This window comes from Spermophilus citellus (assembly GCF_964194105.1).
Source record: "Spermophilus citellus genome assembly, chromosome: 9".
NCBI lineage: Eukaryota > Metazoa > Chordata > Mammalia > Rodentia > Sciuridae > Spermophilus > Spermophilus citellus.
Window position 1 is genome coordinate 10229510 of NC_138191.1, and position 19531 is coordinate 10249040.

General features: G+C 38.6%; 2 protein-coding genes across 2 annotated transcripts in view; both read left to right on the plus strand.

Annotated features, from left to right (window-relative positions):
* LOC308655784 (interferon-activable protein 203-like) overlaps positions 1–19531 on the plus strand; it is a 441182-nt gene that overhangs the window by 374715 nt on the left and 46936 nt on the right. The window lies entirely within an intron of this gene.
* LOC308656866 (gamma-interferon-inducible protein 16-like) overlaps positions 1–19531 on the plus strand; it is a 45223-nt gene that overhangs the window by 18034 nt on the left and 7658 nt on the right. The window contains exons 7-12 of the mRNA XM_081308214.1: positions 2487–2617; positions 6507–6537; positions 15231–15495; positions 16386–16540; positions 17167–17385; positions 18116–18190. Coding sequence (XP_081164340.1) covers positions 2487–2617; positions 6507–6537; positions 15231–15495; positions 16386–16540; positions 17167–17385; positions 18116–18190 — 876 coding nt within the window. The remainder of the gene's footprint in view (positions 1–2486; positions 2618–6506; positions 6538–15230; positions 15496–16385; positions 16541–17166; positions 17386–18115; positions 18191–19531) is intronic.

Genomic DNA, 19531 nt, shown 5'->3' on the forward strand with positions numbered 1-19531 from the left:
TAATTGTGAAAATCACTGAAAGGTGTGTAACCGTCTATCCTCAATACCAATAAATGCTGTTTTAATTGTGTGTGACTCTCCCATCAGGAGAGATAAAGGGTTTTAAAGGAACTCTTCAAGGTTACATTCCAGATGTGCTCTGATAGGGGGTCCCAGGGCGCCCCAATAGCATGTGAGAATTCCCTTGTTAATTTGGGAGTCATTCACTTCCAGCTCCTCAGCAGGCACCTCCTGTTCAAGGTCAGTTAAGGAGGGGAAGAAAGGGTAACACTGTCTCCCTAATCTTGTTACAGGAGGGGGAGAGGTTAGAAGAGAGGAGTAAAACAAAACAAAACATGTTCTTTTAAGAAATAAACCTTAGAGCAATAGGGCCATATTCAGAAGGTGAAGATTTGTAAGATTTTAAGAATGCCCGATTCTTCCTATCTCCTCTCACATGGAGATGTATAGATCTGATGGGAAGCTCTGAAACCAAACAGCCTGAGGACTTTGATGTTTTCTCAAAAAGAAAGCATTCTGGTAACCATGTTAGAAAGACACCTTAGAGAGAATCTAGGTTTGGAGACAGGTATTGTAACCAAAAGCTTGGTCCTTGTTCCCGAAGCCAATTCAATAATGAGGACACGATTTTGAGAAAAAGGAAAAAAAAAAAGTTTTATTGCTTTGCTAGTAAAAGGAGAAACACAGGGGACTCCTGTCCCAGAGGCTATGATGCTGCCCATCAGAAGGAATAGGGGGCTTTCAAAGGAGCTACTCAAAGGCTATATTCCAGGTGTACCCTGACAGGGGGTCCCAGGGCACCCTGATGATATGTGAAGATTCACTTGTTACTTTGGGAGATATTCACTTGGTAGACATTCATGACTTTTTGATTTAGTGAATTCAATGACAAGCACAGAATTTCCCCTGTCAACGGAAGTCATCTTGCAAATCTGGGCATTCCCCCTGGTAACCACATGGATCCCAGAAACAGCCCTTTGTCATCCAGGGTTTCACATAGCTCAAGGCAATGATTTATAAACTGCTCAGGACAAAGGGAAAGTCAAATAAGTTTGGAACTCATGGAGGGAAAAAGTGTCTTTTGCAGGAAGATTATGAGTTCGTGACTAAGTGCTGATGGTGAGAAAGAAAAGATTCAAGGAACATTCAAGCCTGATTCCAAGATAATGTTAAATGGTTCTGCAATTCACTAACATGGAGAATGCAGGGGAAAAACATGTGCTGGGAAATGAAAGCATGTTGATTTGAGCTGTCTATATGATAGCCAAGAAATATCCATTGATCAATATGAAGATCTGTAGATCTGGATGTACATCTATAGAACCAAACAGTAATTTTGTGCTAGAGATGTACATATTTTTAAGTTTAGAGATACATGCTAAAATCATTCCTTTGGATAATAATATCAAAAATAAATAATAGTATAATAACATTGCATTTATATTAATAGAAAATACCTGCTGAATATTCATTATGTGCTGAGATTTGAAACCATGATAGAGCTATAGTAATTGTACCCATTTCATAGATGTAGATACTGACACTCAGAAACTGTAACATGCTCTGACATAGCCTATAAATGGAGGAACTGAGATCCAGCCAAGGCTGTCTGGTTCCAGAAGCAAGATTCTTAGGTGAGATGAATGAGACTATCAAACAGTGAAGAAAGAGTCATAAGAAAGACAGGAGTGGCTGGAGATAAAGGATATACTACCAATGAGAGGGAGGTCAAAGGTGAAATGGAAAATAGAAAAATAGGCAATAAAAACAAGTTGAAAGAGGAAGAAGGTCAACATGGCTCATGCCAGACACAGATGACCAAGGGATCCCCAGGGATTTGGAATAACTTCATCTTAAAGCAAAAGGTGCCATCTTTTAGTGAAATGCGTGTCCCGGCAAAATACCTGGTTGATTCCACATGGTATCATGCTGTCTGTCTCAGACCCAAACAAACACAGTCCCACATACCAACCCACACAAGGGTCCACCAGGAGATTCTTGAGAAAACTAATGAGAGCTAAACTCACATATAAACAGTCCAAGTAGAAATATTGATGGATTGTGACACAGAGACATGCCTTGATGCAAGACTCCATGCATTCCACCTCTACCTGCTAATCAGAGGAGACCACTGAGGAAACAGTTCTTTAGGTCGCCTCCTTCCCCTTTTCTGACCCAGTCAGTGCTGCACACTGATTAAAGTAGCTCTTCCTCTTTACTTAGAGTTCCCCTTCACCACTTTTGAGGAACTCCTGTCCTGTTCAAATATACCCACGATGGTCATGAGGCTCCAGATGACGGGAAAGGACTCACTTAATATTGAATAATACCATAAAGAAGAAAAGTGAGCAAAAATTAACAGCCTTTGAGAGAAGGGAAGGGACTGGTGTGGCCCATGAGATGAACAGACATTGACGGGCCACAGAAATGCAGGGCTTTTCCTCAATGGCTGGGATCTCACTGTGTCTTCTTCACCTCTCTTCAAGGTCATCAAGAGCGCAAAGAACAAGAAGAGGGAAAGCAATGCTAATTTAAGCCTGGAACTTGAAGTACAGAACTTCCCTATAAATCAATTCAGTGTCTTCAACAGTGATACGATTAAAGTTGAGACTTTCATGTAAACAATAGCATCAGGGGCAATACCCAACCATATTAAGAGTTTTACGTTTGAATTGTTATTTTCTTTTTATAAAACTTTCTTATTATTTTCCTTTCTCTAAAACTACTTTTTGCTTTTATAATATTCATAATGTAAAAATTCAAATAAAAAAATCTTTAAAAGGATATTATAGTTTCAATCTAAGAGTACCCCCGCCCCCAAATAAAAACCTCATGCTTTGTGAGTATGATCCTCAATACAACAAGGTTCAGAGGAAGGGTTTTAGGTCATGATTAGGGTTTTTACATAAGCAGTGGATTAATCCATTTGCTGAATTAATCCATTGATAGCTGAATAGACTACTGGTTTGTAATCGTAGGTGTGGCTGGAAGAAGTAGGTCACTGGGAATATGACCTTGGAGTATATTTGTCCCTGGCTTCTTCCTGGATGCCATAAGTGGAATAGCCTTCCTTTACCAAGCTCTTCTGCCATGAAGTTCTGTTCATCTCAGGCCCTGAACAATGGAGTTGTCCAGCCATGGACTGAGACAGGTGAAACTATGAGCCCCAAATAAACTTTTTCTCCTCTAAAAAAAAAAAAAAAAAAAAGGATATCTTTCCCACAAACTGCCAGATATGTTCTCTTTAATGCAATAGTGCACTGCTTTGGTGTGGTTGATTTGTGTGCTGTGAGGCATGCGGGTGGAACACAGGTTATCAGCTTTGGGGTCGGCATTCTGATTGTGATTTTCAGGGTTATTCCTAAATCCATCTAAGCGTGGCAAGCTTGTACCCTGAGAAAGGGTTCTGTTGGTCAAGAGAAAAGAATTTAGGTTTTACAATAAAACCTACTCTACATGACAGTAAGTATTGCCTATAGAAATAAAATGTATAAAGTCAATATTTAAAATGTAGCTACTGTCTTTTTTTTTTTCTGGTGATAGAAGAGTAGCATATCCACTGTTTTAGTCACCTTTTTCGCTGCTGTGACTAAAAAATCTGACCGGAACAATTTTAAAGAGGAAAACTTTACTTGGGGGCTCACAGTTTCGGAGGTCTCAGTCCATAAACAGCCAGCTCCATTCCTTGGAGCTTGAGGTGAGGTAGAACATGGTGGCAGAAGAATGTGCTAGAAAGAAGTGCTCACATGATGATCAGGAAGCAGAGGGAGACTCAATTCAGCTCACCAAATGTCTACTCCATTGGCATGCCCCCAGGGGCCCACCCCCTCCAGCCACATCCAGCCTACGGTTACCACTCAGTTAATCCCTATCCCAATCCCTATGCTGATTGTGTTAAGGCTTTCATAACACAGGTACTTCATCTCATCTCTAAGCATCGTCTCACACATGAGCTTTGGGGGGACACCTCACTTCCAAACCATAACACCATAGCAATAGCAATAATATAATTCAATAAAATAACATGAATTGACAGTTTTCATGCTTTGAACAATATACAACTTAAAGATAAGAGACCAAATTCACAAAGCAAGCTCTACAGCTCTCCCAGATGCCTGGGAAGATTTTCTGATTGCAGGCTAATGGGCATTTGGGAAATTGTGGCAGTCACGCTGGGCATAGGAGGAAAGTACCACTTCTCATGACACCTAAGAGCTGGCATCTTGAGAAAAGGAAGAAATACAGAGACGGATCCCACCTATTAGCTGAGTGCTGCAATTGCACATCTAAAGGATGAGAAAATGTGACATCTACAGAGAGCATCTGCTTTGGGTTGAGAAAAGAAAAGAAAGGTAAATGTGAAAATAGTGCGGAAAATACAGGATATTGCTGGAATAGTGACACATCTGGTAAAAACTGGGTGTCAAACTAACAAAACAGGAAAGTTACATTTTAGGATTGACATAACCACATCAATGGTTATAGCAGCTCAGTTCACAATAGAACCCCATAAGAATGGGGTCTTAATTAGAATAAGATATATTCCGTGCTTGTGTAATTGTATCAAAATGGATTTCTACTGCCATGTATACCTAAGAAGAAATAATAAAAAATTTTTTAAAAATAAAAATAAATGTTTTTTTAATTTATTTTTTAGTTGTAGTTGGACACAATACCTATATTTCACTTATTTATTTTTATGTGGTGCTGAGGATCGAACCAGGGTCTTGCACGTGAGAGGCAAGCACTCTACCACTGAGCCACAACCCCAGCCAAAAAAATAAATGTTAACTGTAAACATTTTTAAGGAAAAAATAAAAGAAGAGTAAAGGTTATATAGCAGACTAACAACTGTCTCTGTCCATCCTAACAAAGCCTGAAATTGAGCCTCAATTGATTCAGATAGTCTGAATTCTACTGGAATAATTTTGAGCAAAGAAATTTTTTAGGATTTATATCAATTAATTGTAATAAGAAATAAAAATAAACTTACAGTTGTGAATGCTCAGACAATAATTAAAACAACTATGAAAAAATAGCCAGAACCAGTACCTGAAAAATGGCAGATTTCAAAAATGATCCAAAGTTTTCCTGAGACATTATTAAAAATTTAAATACAAATGTCTTCTTTCATATAAAGAGAGCAACTAAGATCAGAACAGGGAAGAAGAGCATGAGGAAAAGACTAACATTAAACAGAGACGAGTGGGGTGGGAGAAAAGGAGAGAGAAGGGAAAATGTTTGGAAATGGAAGGAGACCCTCATTGTTACACAAAATTACATATAAGAGTTTGTGAGGGGAAAGGGGAAAAAAAAACAAGGGAGAGAATTAAACAACAGCAGATGGGGTAGAGAGGGAAAATGAGAGGGAAGGGGAGGGGGGATAGTAGGGGATAGGAAAGGTAGCAGAATACAACAGTCATTAATATGGTATTATGTAAAAATGTGGATGTGTAACCGATGTGATTCTGCAACTTGTATTTGGGGTAAAAAAGGGGAGTTCATAACCCACTTGAATCAAATGTATGGAAGATGATATGTCATGAGCTTTGTAATGTTTTGAACAACCAATAAAAAAACCAAAAAAAATTTAAATACATAATCTAAAATCACTAGGCCCATCTTTTAGCCAATATAAAATGATACTGGGATGGCCTAGGTATTATGTTTGTCAAAGATTTCCAGCAGATACTGTAAATATGTGCAAAAATGAAAAGTAAGACAGGCTAAAATAATTAGAGTTAAATATGTTGTAACACCAAGTGAACATCTAAACAAGAGAAGTGGAAATTATAAGAGGTGAATAGAAATTCCAGAACAGAACATTTTAGTAACTAAAATTTAAAACTTAACTGAATTAGCTTAAGAGCAAATTGAAGACTGCAGAAGACAGAGTAAGTAAAAATTATTATACTGTCTACTCAGAGTTAAGAGAGAAAAAAGTTGAAGGTGAATGAACTAATCTAAGAGAACATTGCAAAAATAATAGAACTCTCTTATGCCAGTAAGAAAAGAAAAGAAAAGAAAAGGAAAGAAAGAAAGAAAGGAAGGAAGGAAGGAAGGAAGGAAGGAAGGAAGGAAGGAAGGAAGGAAGGAAGGAAGGAAAGAAAGAAAGAAAGATGGGGCTGGAGTTGTGGCTCAGTGGTGGAGCACTTGCCCAGCGTGTGTGAGGCCCTGGGTTCGATTCTCAGCACCACATATAAGTAATAAAATAATAGAAGTCTATCAATAACTAATAAAAATTTTTAAAAAAAGAAAGAGGAATCTCCATATATAACTAAAAAAATTTTAAAAAAAGATAAAACTCACTGAAGCATTTTTAAACTCAAGAAAATGAAAGAAGAAAAAATTTCTAAAAAGATAATGTTAAAAATTACACGTAAAGCCATTGACTTATTAAAAAATGGGAATCAATCAACTCTAAGCAATCAAAATACAAAAAACAAACAAACAAACAACATGTCCTCCTGCCCCATCGCATCAGCAATCTTTCATCTCATACATAGTGGGATCAAGGACATGTTTGTGGATGAATGGGTGAGAAGAAACCCAAAGCTGCAGAGGAGACTCCTGGATTAACAGGTAACAATAAGGTGGAACATAAACCCAGGTAAACCATTGGCTGCAGACAGGGTCAGCCTAAGAGAGGCCATGTGGGCTGCAATCAGCAAGGCCATGGGGTGGACAGCACATGCCCTTCAAAGAACATATCTTGCCATCATGTGACCTAGATGCCAGACATGGAGCTAGAAAACTTATTTGTGCAGTTGAATATCAGTCTTGCTTTGGTCCTAATCCCTTCTTTCTATACTGGTCGCTCTCTCCATTGGAATGGAAATATTTGCTCTATGCCATTACATATTGCATATAAGCACTTACCTTTTATGTTTACAGGCACTCACAAACAAGAGTTTAATTTCAGAGGAGACCTTGAACTTGAACTTTTGAGCAATGCTGGAGCAGTTGAGCCTATGGGGACTCTTGGTGATGAACTAAATGCATTTTTTATTGTAAGATGAATAGGTGCTTTTGGGGACCTGAGTGCAATATCATGGTTTGTATATGAAGTGTTTGTCAAAACTCATGGGTGAAATAGTGAAGTATTATTCCAGGGTAAATTGATTAAATTTTAATTGTCTAAATTAAATGAGAGCTGTAACCTATTCACAGTGAATTAGTCCATTTGGTGAATTAATACTTGGAAAGGATTATTGTTCTGGATGATAGCTATGGGAGTGAGGGCATAGCTTAAGGCAGTAGGTCACTGGAGTTATGCCTTTAGGGTTAATATTTTGTCCCTGTCTCCTTGTACTCATTCTCTGCTTCCTGACTTGCCATGATGTGAATTTTTTCCCCACATCACATCTTTCTTGCATGATGTTCTTCCTCATCTCAGACCCAGAGCAATGGAGTTGGCTGACCATGGACTGACACTTTGGAAACCCAGAGCCCAAAATAAGCTACTCCTCCTCTAAGTTGTTCTTGTCAGGTTTTTAAGTCACACTAGCAAAAGACTGACTTTCTTCTCTTCCTGAAGACTTGGCCATATGCATGGAATTCAACTTCTGGAAGATACAAATGGTCTTCAGATTGCAGACTCCACACCGGCATTTTGAATCAGCAAGTTGGCTAACTGTTCTGTCTGTAACCTGTAGTTTGCCTTTGGTGATCTCACATTCATGTGGAAGAAAAACTAAAACCGATCCAGTTCCTCTTCAGTGAGGTTTTCCAGGCCAGCTAGTAACAGCATTTCTTTATATCTAATCTCTATCTCTCAACATTGGAGTCACCCTATAAGAAATCCAAAGACACAAGATCACACCAGTAAAGGAGATTCAAAATACGGAGAGATGTAAATATCATTTTCAATGAAAAATAAAATGACTCTAGTACAGCAAAGGATATTTGGACAAAAGATAAGCAAAAGCTCCCAACTGAGATGTTCATTATTACTGAAATAGTAAATCTTCAGAGTTCATATGCTGTCTCTGAAATTCTTAGAGAACGGCATCCATTCTTGTTATTTTTAAAACAGGTTTACTGAGGCTTACTGTCATACAACACAGTGCATGCATTTCATACATATCATTTGAAAACGTAAAAATCAGTTGTTTATATATGTGTGTCAGTTTCTGGATTCTTTATTCCATTCCATTAGTTTCCTTCTCTATTTTTATGCTAACAAGACATTGAAAATTGCTTATACACTAAAAAATGACAAAATCATGGAATTTGCAGGGAAATGGATGGCACTAGAGCAGATTATGCTTAGTGAAGCTAGCCAATCCCTAAAAAACAAATACCAAATGTCTTCTTTGATATAATGAGAGCAACTAAGAACAGAGCAGGGAGGAAGGGCAGGAAGAAAAGATTAACATTAAACAGAGACATGAGGTGGGAGGGAAAGGGAGAAAAAAGGGAAATTGCATGGAAATGGAGGGAGACCCTCATTGTTATACAAAATTACATATAAGAGGTTGTGAGGGGAACGGGATAATAAACATGGAGGGAAATGAATTACAGTAGATGGGGTAGAGAGAGAAGATGGGAGGGAAGGGGAGGGGGGATAGTAGAGGATAGGAAAGGTAGCAGAATACAACAATTACTAATAGGGCATTATGTAAAAATGTGGATGTGTAACCGATGTGATTCTGCAATCTGTATTTGGGGTAAAAATGGGAGTTCATAACCCACTTGATTCTAATGTATGAAATATGATATGTCAAGAGCATTGTAATGTTGTGAACAACCAATTAAAAAAAAAACGAATGCCAAATGTCTTCTTTGATATAAGGAGAGCAACTAAGAACAGAGCAGGGAGGAAGAGCATGAGAAGAAGATTAACATTAAACAGGGACAGTAGGAGAGGTGGGAGGAAAAGGGAGAGAGAAGGGAAATTGCATGGAAATGGAGGGAGACCCTCATTGTTATACAAAATTACACATAAGAGGAAGTGAAGGGAAAGGAAAAAAAACAAGGGGGAGAAATGAATTACAGTAGATGGGGTAGAGAGAAAAGATGGGAGGGGAGGGGAGGGGGGATAGTAGAGGATAGGAAAGGCAACATAATACAACAGTATGGCAGTTTGTAAAAACGTGGATGTCTAACCGATGTGATTCTGCAATCTGTATATGGGGAAAAAATGGGAGTTCATAACCCACTTGAATCAAATGTATGAAATATGATATGTCAAGAGCTATGTAATGTTTTGAACAACTAATAATAATAATAAAAAAGAAAATTGCTTATATATAATATCCAAATAATATACAAAATATCAGAAATGTTTCATCAATAATTCTAGGCATAAGATCAACATAAACATCTGCATTTCTTTATTTTGCAGATATACCAATAGAAAACATATTGATAAAAAGTACAAAACCATGATGTACTTAGGGATATCTAGCAAAAAATATGTAAAACCATTATAGACAAAACTATGAAACTTTACTGATGATTGCAAAGAAGACAAATAAATAGGAATATATATGATTTTTTTAAATTTGAAGACTCAATAACATGAATAGGACAATTCTTTTCACACTAATCTATAAACTCCACACAAAACCTCAAAGATCCTTTCAAACACACCCCTTTGGTAAAGGTGTCAATAGTGGGAGAAGTTTTGCATGTGTGTGAAGGAAGTATATGAGAACACCCTGTACTTTCTGCTCAAACTGCTGTAAAATTACAGATTTTTTTCAATTTTTCTCTGTCCGTATATAAATATATCACACTGAATTTCACCCTTATGCCCATCCATAATGCACTAATTTAAAAAACTATAAATAAATAGAAGAAATATCTGTAGAGCAGGAGAAAGGAAAGAGGAGGAGGGGGAATGGGTGGGAAAGGGAAAATCCTAGGGACTGAATTGGAGAAAATCATATTCCATACTCATACACTTGTATCAAAATGAACTTCAGTATTAGGTATGTTTGCCATGAATTAATGAAAAAGAAGTATAAAAGTACAGATTATTCAGTTTAAAAAAAATCTCAAAGACATTGCTGAATAATTTGTTGAGATAAGCCTAAAAGAGTAAGGACAAATCATACTGATGATTTCGGAAGCCCCAGCTCTACAAGAAGCCAATGTCTATTAAAGCCATAATAATTAAGGCAACATGGAATATGACTTAATAGATAGCATGAAGATAGAAGCACATATATGTGAAAACATGGTATTGTAACACAGCCAACAGAAAGGCCAAATATCAAGTGTTGGGCTGATGAGAAATCTCCATAGATGAGAGGCAAACATTGGGTTTGTATCTCACAAAATCACACAAAAATTACATAGCATGAGAGATTGAAGTTCTAATGTGATGAGTGATATCATTTACAGAGAACAGTAAAATCTCATTACATTGAGAGAGGGAAAATATCTTAAAGCACAAAAAAGTACAAGCCAGAAAGTAAAACTTTATTAAATTCAATTGCATGCAAATTCTAAGGTTTTTTTTGTTGTTGTTTTGTTTTTTTTGTTTTTGTTTTTGTTTTTGTTTTTTTTTTTTTTTACAAATAAGACAGGGTATTAGAGTACAAATACAAACCAAACACTGGGAGAACATATCTGCAATATGTAATATGATTAATAGAGAGTTTGTATGCAGAAGATATACAGAACCACACATCCTACTATAAACATCCCACTTATAAAATTGCCAAAAAATATGAGTATCTCTTTTTTTTTTTGAGAGAGAGAGAGAGAGAGAGAGAGAGAATTTTAATATTTATTTTTTAGTTTTCAGTGGACACAACATCTTTCTTTGTATGTAGTGCTGAGGATCGAACCCAGGCGGCACGCATGCCAGGCAAGCGCGCTACCACTTGAGCCACATCCCCAGCCCCCTGAGTATCTTTTAATTGGATTAACAACAATAACCCAATCTCCAATACACATATGGGTAGATGTTTCATCATTGCTAGTGAGCAGTGCCTTCTGACTGAAAATAACTAATGGTGATTTTCAGGGAAGCTTGAACAGACAAGGATAGTAGAAAAATCTACTCCGTCCATACAGTGAGGGTCAGAGAACAATATCTTGGATGAACTGGAAACTCAGTTCATTCATCTATCCAAACACTCCCCGTCGTTCATGCCATGAAGATGAGATTAACGGTGCTCCTTTCCCTTTTCTTCTCATTGTGGGGAAGACTAGGAGGTGTGCATTGCAAGTGACTGGAAGGTGCACCTTTCCTCTTTGATTTTTTAGCATCATGCAAAGGAAGAGAGGTTCCTAAATGCTGGATATGGAGTTCCTGAAATGCTGTATTGTATAGCATATGGTTTTCTTGCTTGGAAATAGTATAAAAAAAAAAAACCTGGTGACTGTAGTGAGGGCCCTCAAGAAAAGTCAATAATGAGACCTGAAAAAAATTATACAATATTAGGTAAAAAACACATCTGGACATGAAGCTGTATTGCGAAGCATTCTGCCAATTTTCCAGTTCTAGACTTCCTTATCTATTGAGATTTGTAAGACAAACATGTAACTACTGCTCTAACTCGTCAGGGTTACTGAGATGTTACAGGAATAGCATTTAGCCTCTCTGGCTGAAGAAATCGAAACCTAGAGGCATCTTGCTCTGTTATGTTGCTTCCTCTCCCCCTGGGCTGAGAGCCCAGCGAGTGAGACACCCAGCATTGTCAGTAAGTGACTCAGAAGGGCACTTTTCCTGTTTTCTTGAGGAAATGCTTCATCTTTTCAGCATTTCAGAACCCAAGATCCTGCTGTTTTCGTTCAGTCTCTGAGAGATCTCACCTATTTTTCTAATGCAAACCAAAAATCCCTGCTTCCTGCACTACTGAAGAGCTGAAGAGCTGGGCCACTGTTGAAGAAATCCCCAGGGAGGTGAGCCCTGCCAGTGCTTTCTGTGGAGAAGATTTTGTGGACACCTCCCACAAATCACAAGGTCAGCCGGGGAAATCAGTGTTGGGTCTTCTGGGTGCTGGGGTGAGGGGATTCGGGCCGGCATCAGCTGCTTTGGAATTGGCGACAACTTCAGTAGCTAGACTGATTCACTTAGAAAGATAACAGACCTCTTTATTCCTCCAACATGGGGGCCTGAAAAGGGGGAAGTGCATTTTGGCTATTTCGGATTGTAAACTCTGAGGAGGAATTGGCAGGAGTTCATATTGCAGAAGAGGACTCTGGTTTTCTTGGTTGGAGAGAGTATAAAAAACTTGGTGACTGTAGTGAGGGGCCTCAGGAAAAGACAAGAATGAGACATGAAAAGAAGCATAAAATAATGTTAATTAAAAACACACACCTGGAATGACGCTGTGTTGTGTAGCATTATCCCAATTTTCCAAAACGTGAGAATAAACGGAAAGGCATCGTAGAAAAATTTAGATTCACAAGCTCAGATATTCAAATATATGATCTTAATATTTTCAGAAGTATTTTGAACTTTCCTTTAATTCCATTTGAAAACAGGACTAGTGGCAGATTTCAATCACTTTTGGATAGCTCTGCCAGCCTGAAAATTCATTATCATACATATACATAGGTTTTGGTGTTCAGAGGTAGAGAAAAAGAAAGAAATTCAAGTACGGGAGAAGAAGGGAAGTCAAGTAGAAATAAGTCTTGTATATCAGAAGGTTTAAAAGACGTTCTGTAGAGCCAATTTCAGTATTTCATGTGCATTCAAATAGAATATGAGATTTTAGTTGTTGATATCAGATTTTTTAGATATAGAAAAATATTGTTAAGTACATCAGGTATGTTGCTCAGATAATCTAAATATTTACATATCTTTTAGCTTTGTTCATTCGGTAATTGAGAAAATTAATAGATTAAAAAATACTTCAGGCTAAAAGATAAGGAGATCTGCCATACCAACTAAAAAATTGTCACTTTTTCTTGTAGTTCCTAGAAATCCATATATGTGTAGCTACACACAGATAGCTACATATATGTAATGATGTATACATCTGTGTATCTGTGTGTGTATATATGGAGAAAAATATATTTATGGTACCAGGAGGACCAAAAAGTTATTATAATAACTGTTATTCGAAACATCCATAATTAAAACTGCTGAGTTTCCTAGGAGTTGAATGTTTTATTATTAGGTGTTACCTGATAACAATGTCTGTTTTTTCCACATTTCAGTGATGTTTTTTTAATGACACTTAGATAGATGTCTTCAATTAATTTTGACAAAAACACAAAATCACCTAACTGATTAGGCCCTTTATGTATATGCTGGTATAAAGTATTTTGTCTTGTTTTTGCTATCTTTACTTCAATCTATGACACTTCTTTATTCTCTTTGTTTTTAACTTATTGTTCTATCTTATGCTTTATGAAAAATACATCAAGAAATTGTTATTTTCTGTTTCTCTCCTACTTTCGCCATGATGATAGGTTTCCTCTATTTTTTCTCTTCAATCATATCTTTATTTTTAAGACATAGTCATACTTAATCAAGTTTATTTTCATTCTCCTGATTTTTTGGCCTGAAGTATTTCTTAATCTATTATTTTCTCATTGAATACTTCTTTCAATAGATATTTCCATGTGGGTTGTTGTCGTTCAAAACTACGTAGGCCTTGAGAAAAACAGAGTAGTTATTGAGGCTTTCCTGCTTAAATATCATTTTTCTAGGTTAAAATTACACTTCCAAAATTATTTTTTCACTCAAGCCAGGTTAGAGCACCTTCTTCTGTACTGAGGGGCTAGATATATTTTGAAATTCAGTTTTTGAAGTTCACAGAAGGCTATTTGAAACATCTGTTCTATACATTGTACTACTACAAGCTCCACTGATAATCTGTATCTTTACTCCAATACCAAAAGCAATAGTATTTCAACAACAACACAAACAAGAGTGTTCAGATTTCAGCATAAAGAATAAAGATTACACATAGCCACCTATCATCTCACATATACTTATATTTTACAAACAAATTGTGTTGCACGCTCTCAAAACTTTCTATTTTAAAGGTATTTGGGTTATGCAATAGATATTTGGTTTTTGCGATATTCAATCTGAGGATGTTCCTGTTCCCTCAAGGAAGAAGCAATTAACAGCCACAGAAATTTGAACATTCCATTTATACAAAAGGTGTACAAAGAAATGATTCCTAAACTAAAAACACTTGTAAAGTAAGCAGAAAACTGGAATCCATACCATGTACCAGTGTCACTAGGATAGAGCACAAAAAGCTACCTAGGTTCAGCAGTGTGACTCTTGTGCATGTGGGAGTTCTAGGGATTCCAGAAGACAAAACCTCAGTTCACACTTAAAGGTTGTAGTGGGAGGTAATCAGAAAAAGAAATACAGAAATGGCTTTTCAGGCCATGAAAGGGAAGTAGCAAAGTCATAAAGCATGAAAAGACAGAGTGTGTTGTGTATATCAGAAGCGTGTGACATGAGGGATATGAAGAGCAAAACAGAAATGAAAAACAGGAGGTCACTCAGGGCCTTCCAGGATCCTTTGAGGAGTCAGGAATATTTCTTACACTATGAAAAATTTTCAGCAGTATTGTGCTGTGGATCCTAGAGAGAAAATGGACTCCATGAAAAACCTAATTAAGGAAATTAAGGCTGAAAGAAGAAAAATCAAGCAACTGTTGAAATTTTTCTACCAATAAATACTGTGACCCTACACCAGAAAGCAGATAGATGTTCAGCCAAGTGACAGAAATGGGGGCAGAGGACACAGAATGCATGCTCCCACACGAGGACAGATGCAGTACTAATGAGAGCTGGGTAGGGAAGAGCCAAGTGGACAAGGTCAATGCCTGAGCCTGGAAGTGGGGTGCAGCAGCAGACAGTCACTCCTGGGGGAAGGGGAGGCCGCGGCCATTGGCCCAGCAGCCACTTCATTCCTAAAAGGTGAGCAGAGAGTCAGGAGCAAGATACACCCAGGGATGGGCCCAGGTCCAAGAGAGAACGGCAAGGGGAGCCAGGGGCTCTGACACTGCACTGCCCCCAGCCTGTTTCCAGACCCCTTCACCACCCACCATTGAATCCACTCAGCTCTCATCACTCAGAGGGAAGAATTTCTTAGAAACGTGTACTGCAGCATTTCTCCCCCCATCTCCACAGCAGCACCTCTGGTAACCCAGCCCTCTTCATCGCACACACGCCTCTGGACGGCACTTGGACAGGGGGCAGTCACTCACATACACATAAGCCATTTTTTAAAGTGTCCGTATGCACGTGTCAGACTCTATGCTGTTTCTGTCTTGTAGGCTCATCCGTAACTTGAGAGATGGTGAACGAATACAAGAAAATTGTCCTGCTGGTGGGGCTAGAGGCCATTAAGGATTATGAATTTAGATTGATTAAGTCCTTATTGGCCAAAGACTTAAAACTGACTAAAAATATGCAAGAAGATTATGACAGAATTAGGATTGCTGACTTGATGGAAGAGAAGTTCCACAGTGATGCTGGGCTGGGAAAACTGATCAAACTCTGCAAAGACATACCAGCACTTGCAGACCTCGCGGAAACTCTTAAAACTCGGAGTTTGAAAGGTAACCAGGAGGCACCCCTGGCTCCCATCCTTTCTGCACCCACTTTCCCCAAAATTGACTAGAGCCCTGACTTGCTCACAGTTGATACATCCATTTCCAAGTCAAAACCTCAGTAGCCATAATAACAGTGGTTCAATTTGACCACTTAGAGAACTCCTTTCCAGTCAAGGGTTCTGATGTTTTTTTGGCAAAGGGGTTATGTCTTTTGAGGGTGGAGATGAAGAAAATAGGTAGAAGGACTCATTGAGAGACTAGTGTTTCCAATACATTACATTGGTAAATAACAATTGGGGCGGGGGGAAGTGTGCATTTTAAAAATATTTAAATCAGTTATTATTATTGCTTTATTAGGATACTAGTTCATCATTAATATCTTCTCTGACAACAAAAGAGAAGCACTATTTAATTAAAAACCTATCTTTCAGCGATGTGAAAACATTCCCTCTTATGAAATACTGGGTTTAAAAACCACGTGTAAGAACTCAAACTCCAATACCACCACTTTTCCATGTTGCAAAGGAGATGATATTTCCTTCTCTATTTTCTCCAATTCGGAGAAATCTTCTACAAAGATGACCTCTCCTTAACATCATGTACAGTGTAAAAGCTTATGAGGCAAATGTACAACAAGAGGGTTAGGAAAGGGATTGACAGAGGTCCCTGAGAGTCCCCGGGATAGGAAGGCTGTGCTCACTGCACACAGGAAGGGTAAGGAAACCGCAGAGGGACAGGCTGGGCCTGGGTGGCTTCTGCCAGGCTGAGCTGATGGGCTAGAGGTGGACGCCCACAGTCAGACACAAAAGCAGGAGCAAAGAGGAAACAGACTGAAACTGCGTCCACTGTTTTCACCCAGGAGCCCTGGTTTATTGTGCTGTCTTTTACTTCATCAGTTAAAAGGAAATCCAAAGGGGAAACAAAACCCACAGGGAAAAAAAAATCTACAGGGAAAAAAGTGGAGCAGGATGAATCTCCTACTGCCCAGTCCAGGTCCACAACAAATACAGATTCGGAACCAGAGTCAGAGGAGGAGATACCTTCGTTGAAGGTAGGACGGCTGAGCCCCCACTGAAAAAGCGTCCACTCCTGATCTTCCACTTCTTGCTTTTTAATCTACCCTCCAGTCTCTGTATAGATCAAGAACGAAGTGAAAACGAGGTTCTGAGCCAGCAAACTCATACCTATTGGTCTCCCGTTTTCTTTCAGTACTGCTGTGTACTTGAACTTAGGTTACATAACCCCCTAGGGCAGAAACAGAAAAATCATGGCACTTTTGTAAGATATGCACTAAAATAGCAATCAGTTTGGGACAATGGCTTGCTAAAGCCTATTGAGAGACACTGAGTCCAAATTTAGCTGTTTCAAATCCAAGTCTCCTGCTCTTCCATCACCAGAGGTGAGTACGGGGCGATATGCAGAAATTACTTTTCCTCTTTCTGTGAAGCAGTCATGTATGGCCAGTGCTTACCTTCTGGCCATCTTTTTAGAGGATGGACTGACTCCCTGGAGTTCCCAAGGGTATTAGTATAATTAGAATCTGCTTATAAATACAGACTTTCTTGTCTAAAGATGCTCTGCTTCAACTGACATTAAACCCCATTACCAAAGGCTGGGAGTGTGGCTTAGAGGTGGAGCACCTGATCAGCATGATTAAGGCCCTGGTTCAATTCGCAGCACCAAAAAAGAAAACCTACCTCTGTCAAGAAAAAAGAAAGACTAAAATTCTCTCAAGAAAACAAAATGAAAAAATCTGAAGACCCTAAGAGGACACAGCTTCCCCCAGAACAGAGTCGGTTTATGGAACCTTCAGCCACCAGCGAAGAACAAACTGAGGTCTGTCCCCAGACTCCTCATGGGGCTCCACCAGAACCACCCAATAGTCCTCCAATCAAGGTACCTTTTCCTGCTCCTAATACTTGTCCCTCCCCACACCATATTTCAGGGGTCATTAAAACCTTGAAAGAGCTTTTCCTAATCCCTTACTGTACCCCATTCCTCCTACAATTAAATCCCATATTGATTTACCAAATGCATGTATCAAAATCTCAGTGCTATTTACAAGGCATACGTTGATGAAACAATTTCTGATCTCCACAGTGTAGTATTCATGTGTTGGTCCAGGAAACATGGGTATGGATAGGGGGTTGGCCAGACAGATAAGGATGCATGAATACAAGTATGTTCACTCTAGATTCCAATTTCTTCTCAACCGTTTATCTTTGCTTACTGAGCAAACTTCTGAATTAATCTTCAGCCACCTGTGCTACTGCTTGCCATGTCTTTTGACCCATGCTCTGTCCCTGCTTTGGAATTCCTTATTACCCATCCGGTGCCAGCAACAATGCATTCCTCAAATAATTCCTCATGGAAAGACCCCCTATGCAAAAGAGCAGACATTGACCCTAAGCTTTTCTGTGCTTTTATCCTACTGTAAAAAAAAAAAAAAATAGATGTCTTTCTTCTCTGCTAAATGATAAACTCATATTGTAGTCCACTCTGCCAGAGGGGAGAAAAGACAGAGGTGGAAAAGTGAATTCACACTTGTATTATCAACTCCATCAAACTCTGCTTTTTGTTTTGCCTTTTCTTTTCCCTGCCTTGATGTGATTCCTGTGGTTACCAGCGACCCAAGATCAAGAAGTCTGTACCGTTGGTGAATAAGCAAGAAAAAATTTCTTCAAGTTTTCAGGAGGGGCAGGTAAGAGCACAAGTTAAGTCACTCTTCTGCACTCTGGTTTCTAACTCAACACCCACACTGCACTTCGACTTAGGGTCCAGCCTCACCACCAAGCCATATGCTGATGTTGAAAACAGACTTCCTATACAGGGAGACTATCGATTTTTGGCTTGATTTTCTGTTGTATTTACTTATTCATTTATTTATGGGCAGGAGGGATTGAATTTAACCAGTGAGCCAAATCCCCAGATCTTGAGAGAGGGTCTTGATAAGTTGCTTAGGGCCTCATTAAGTAGCTGAGGCTTGCTTTGAACTTGAGATCCTCCTGCCTCAGCCTCCTCCTTATAGGAGTGCACCACCATGCCCAGCCTCTGTTGTTAGTATTGTTGTTAGTTCCCAGAATCCACATTTCCCACAATAATCTTTCCTGAAAGGTCAAAGAAATCTGCTTTTTTGTTTGTTTGTTTTTCTTTTTAGGAGCCTGGAGAACAGGTATCAGGGGAAAAAATGTGCATTTCCTTAATGGAAAGTTTTAGTTAATAAACAAAATTCAATTCAAAGGCTACTGACTTTGTTCTGAAATTTCCTCCTTAGAGAAAACAAAAACGTAAACAAAAAAAAAAAAAAGAGGGTTTTTTGTTTATTTGTTTTTTACCCAAACATAACCCTAAAAACTGTGCTTGATCAAGTCAGTTGGCAGCAAATGTAGAACCCAGGTTCATGTACATCATCTCATTTCTTCTTTATAATTACCATATGAAAATGGTCTTGTTAGTCTCATTGCACCCATGAGAAAATAGAGATGGGTGAAATCAGACAGGTCACACAGGTAGTAGACATTCGTGCCAGGATTTAAATCCAGCCATCTTTCAGCTATAAAACTCGAATGTTTAATGAACACAGATGGACTGCAGGGTAGGTGTGAAGATGTTAAAATGTCTCAAGTTTATTTATTTATTTATTTATTTATTTATTTATTTATTTTTTAGAGAGTGAGAGAGGAGAGAGAGAGAGAGAGAGAGAGAGAGAGAATTTTTAATATTTATTTTTTAGTTCTCGGCGGACACAACATCTTTGTTGGTATGTGGTGCTGAGGATCGAACCCGGGCCACACGCATTCCAGGCGAGCCCACTACCGCTTGAGCCACATCCCCAGCCCTCAAGTTTATTTTTAAACCCTTTTATGTTAAGTGCTAGGCTTGGGGTTTGTTACTGTGGCACAAGTGCCTGGGGTGCTCAGAAGCTGTTCTAAGGGGCTCTACTCCAGGTGAGGGCCCTCTAAGCAGTTCTTTCACACATATACACCACTGGCACTTTAAAAGTCAGATTACTGAATGCTGTCAATCCTGTCAAAACTGGTCA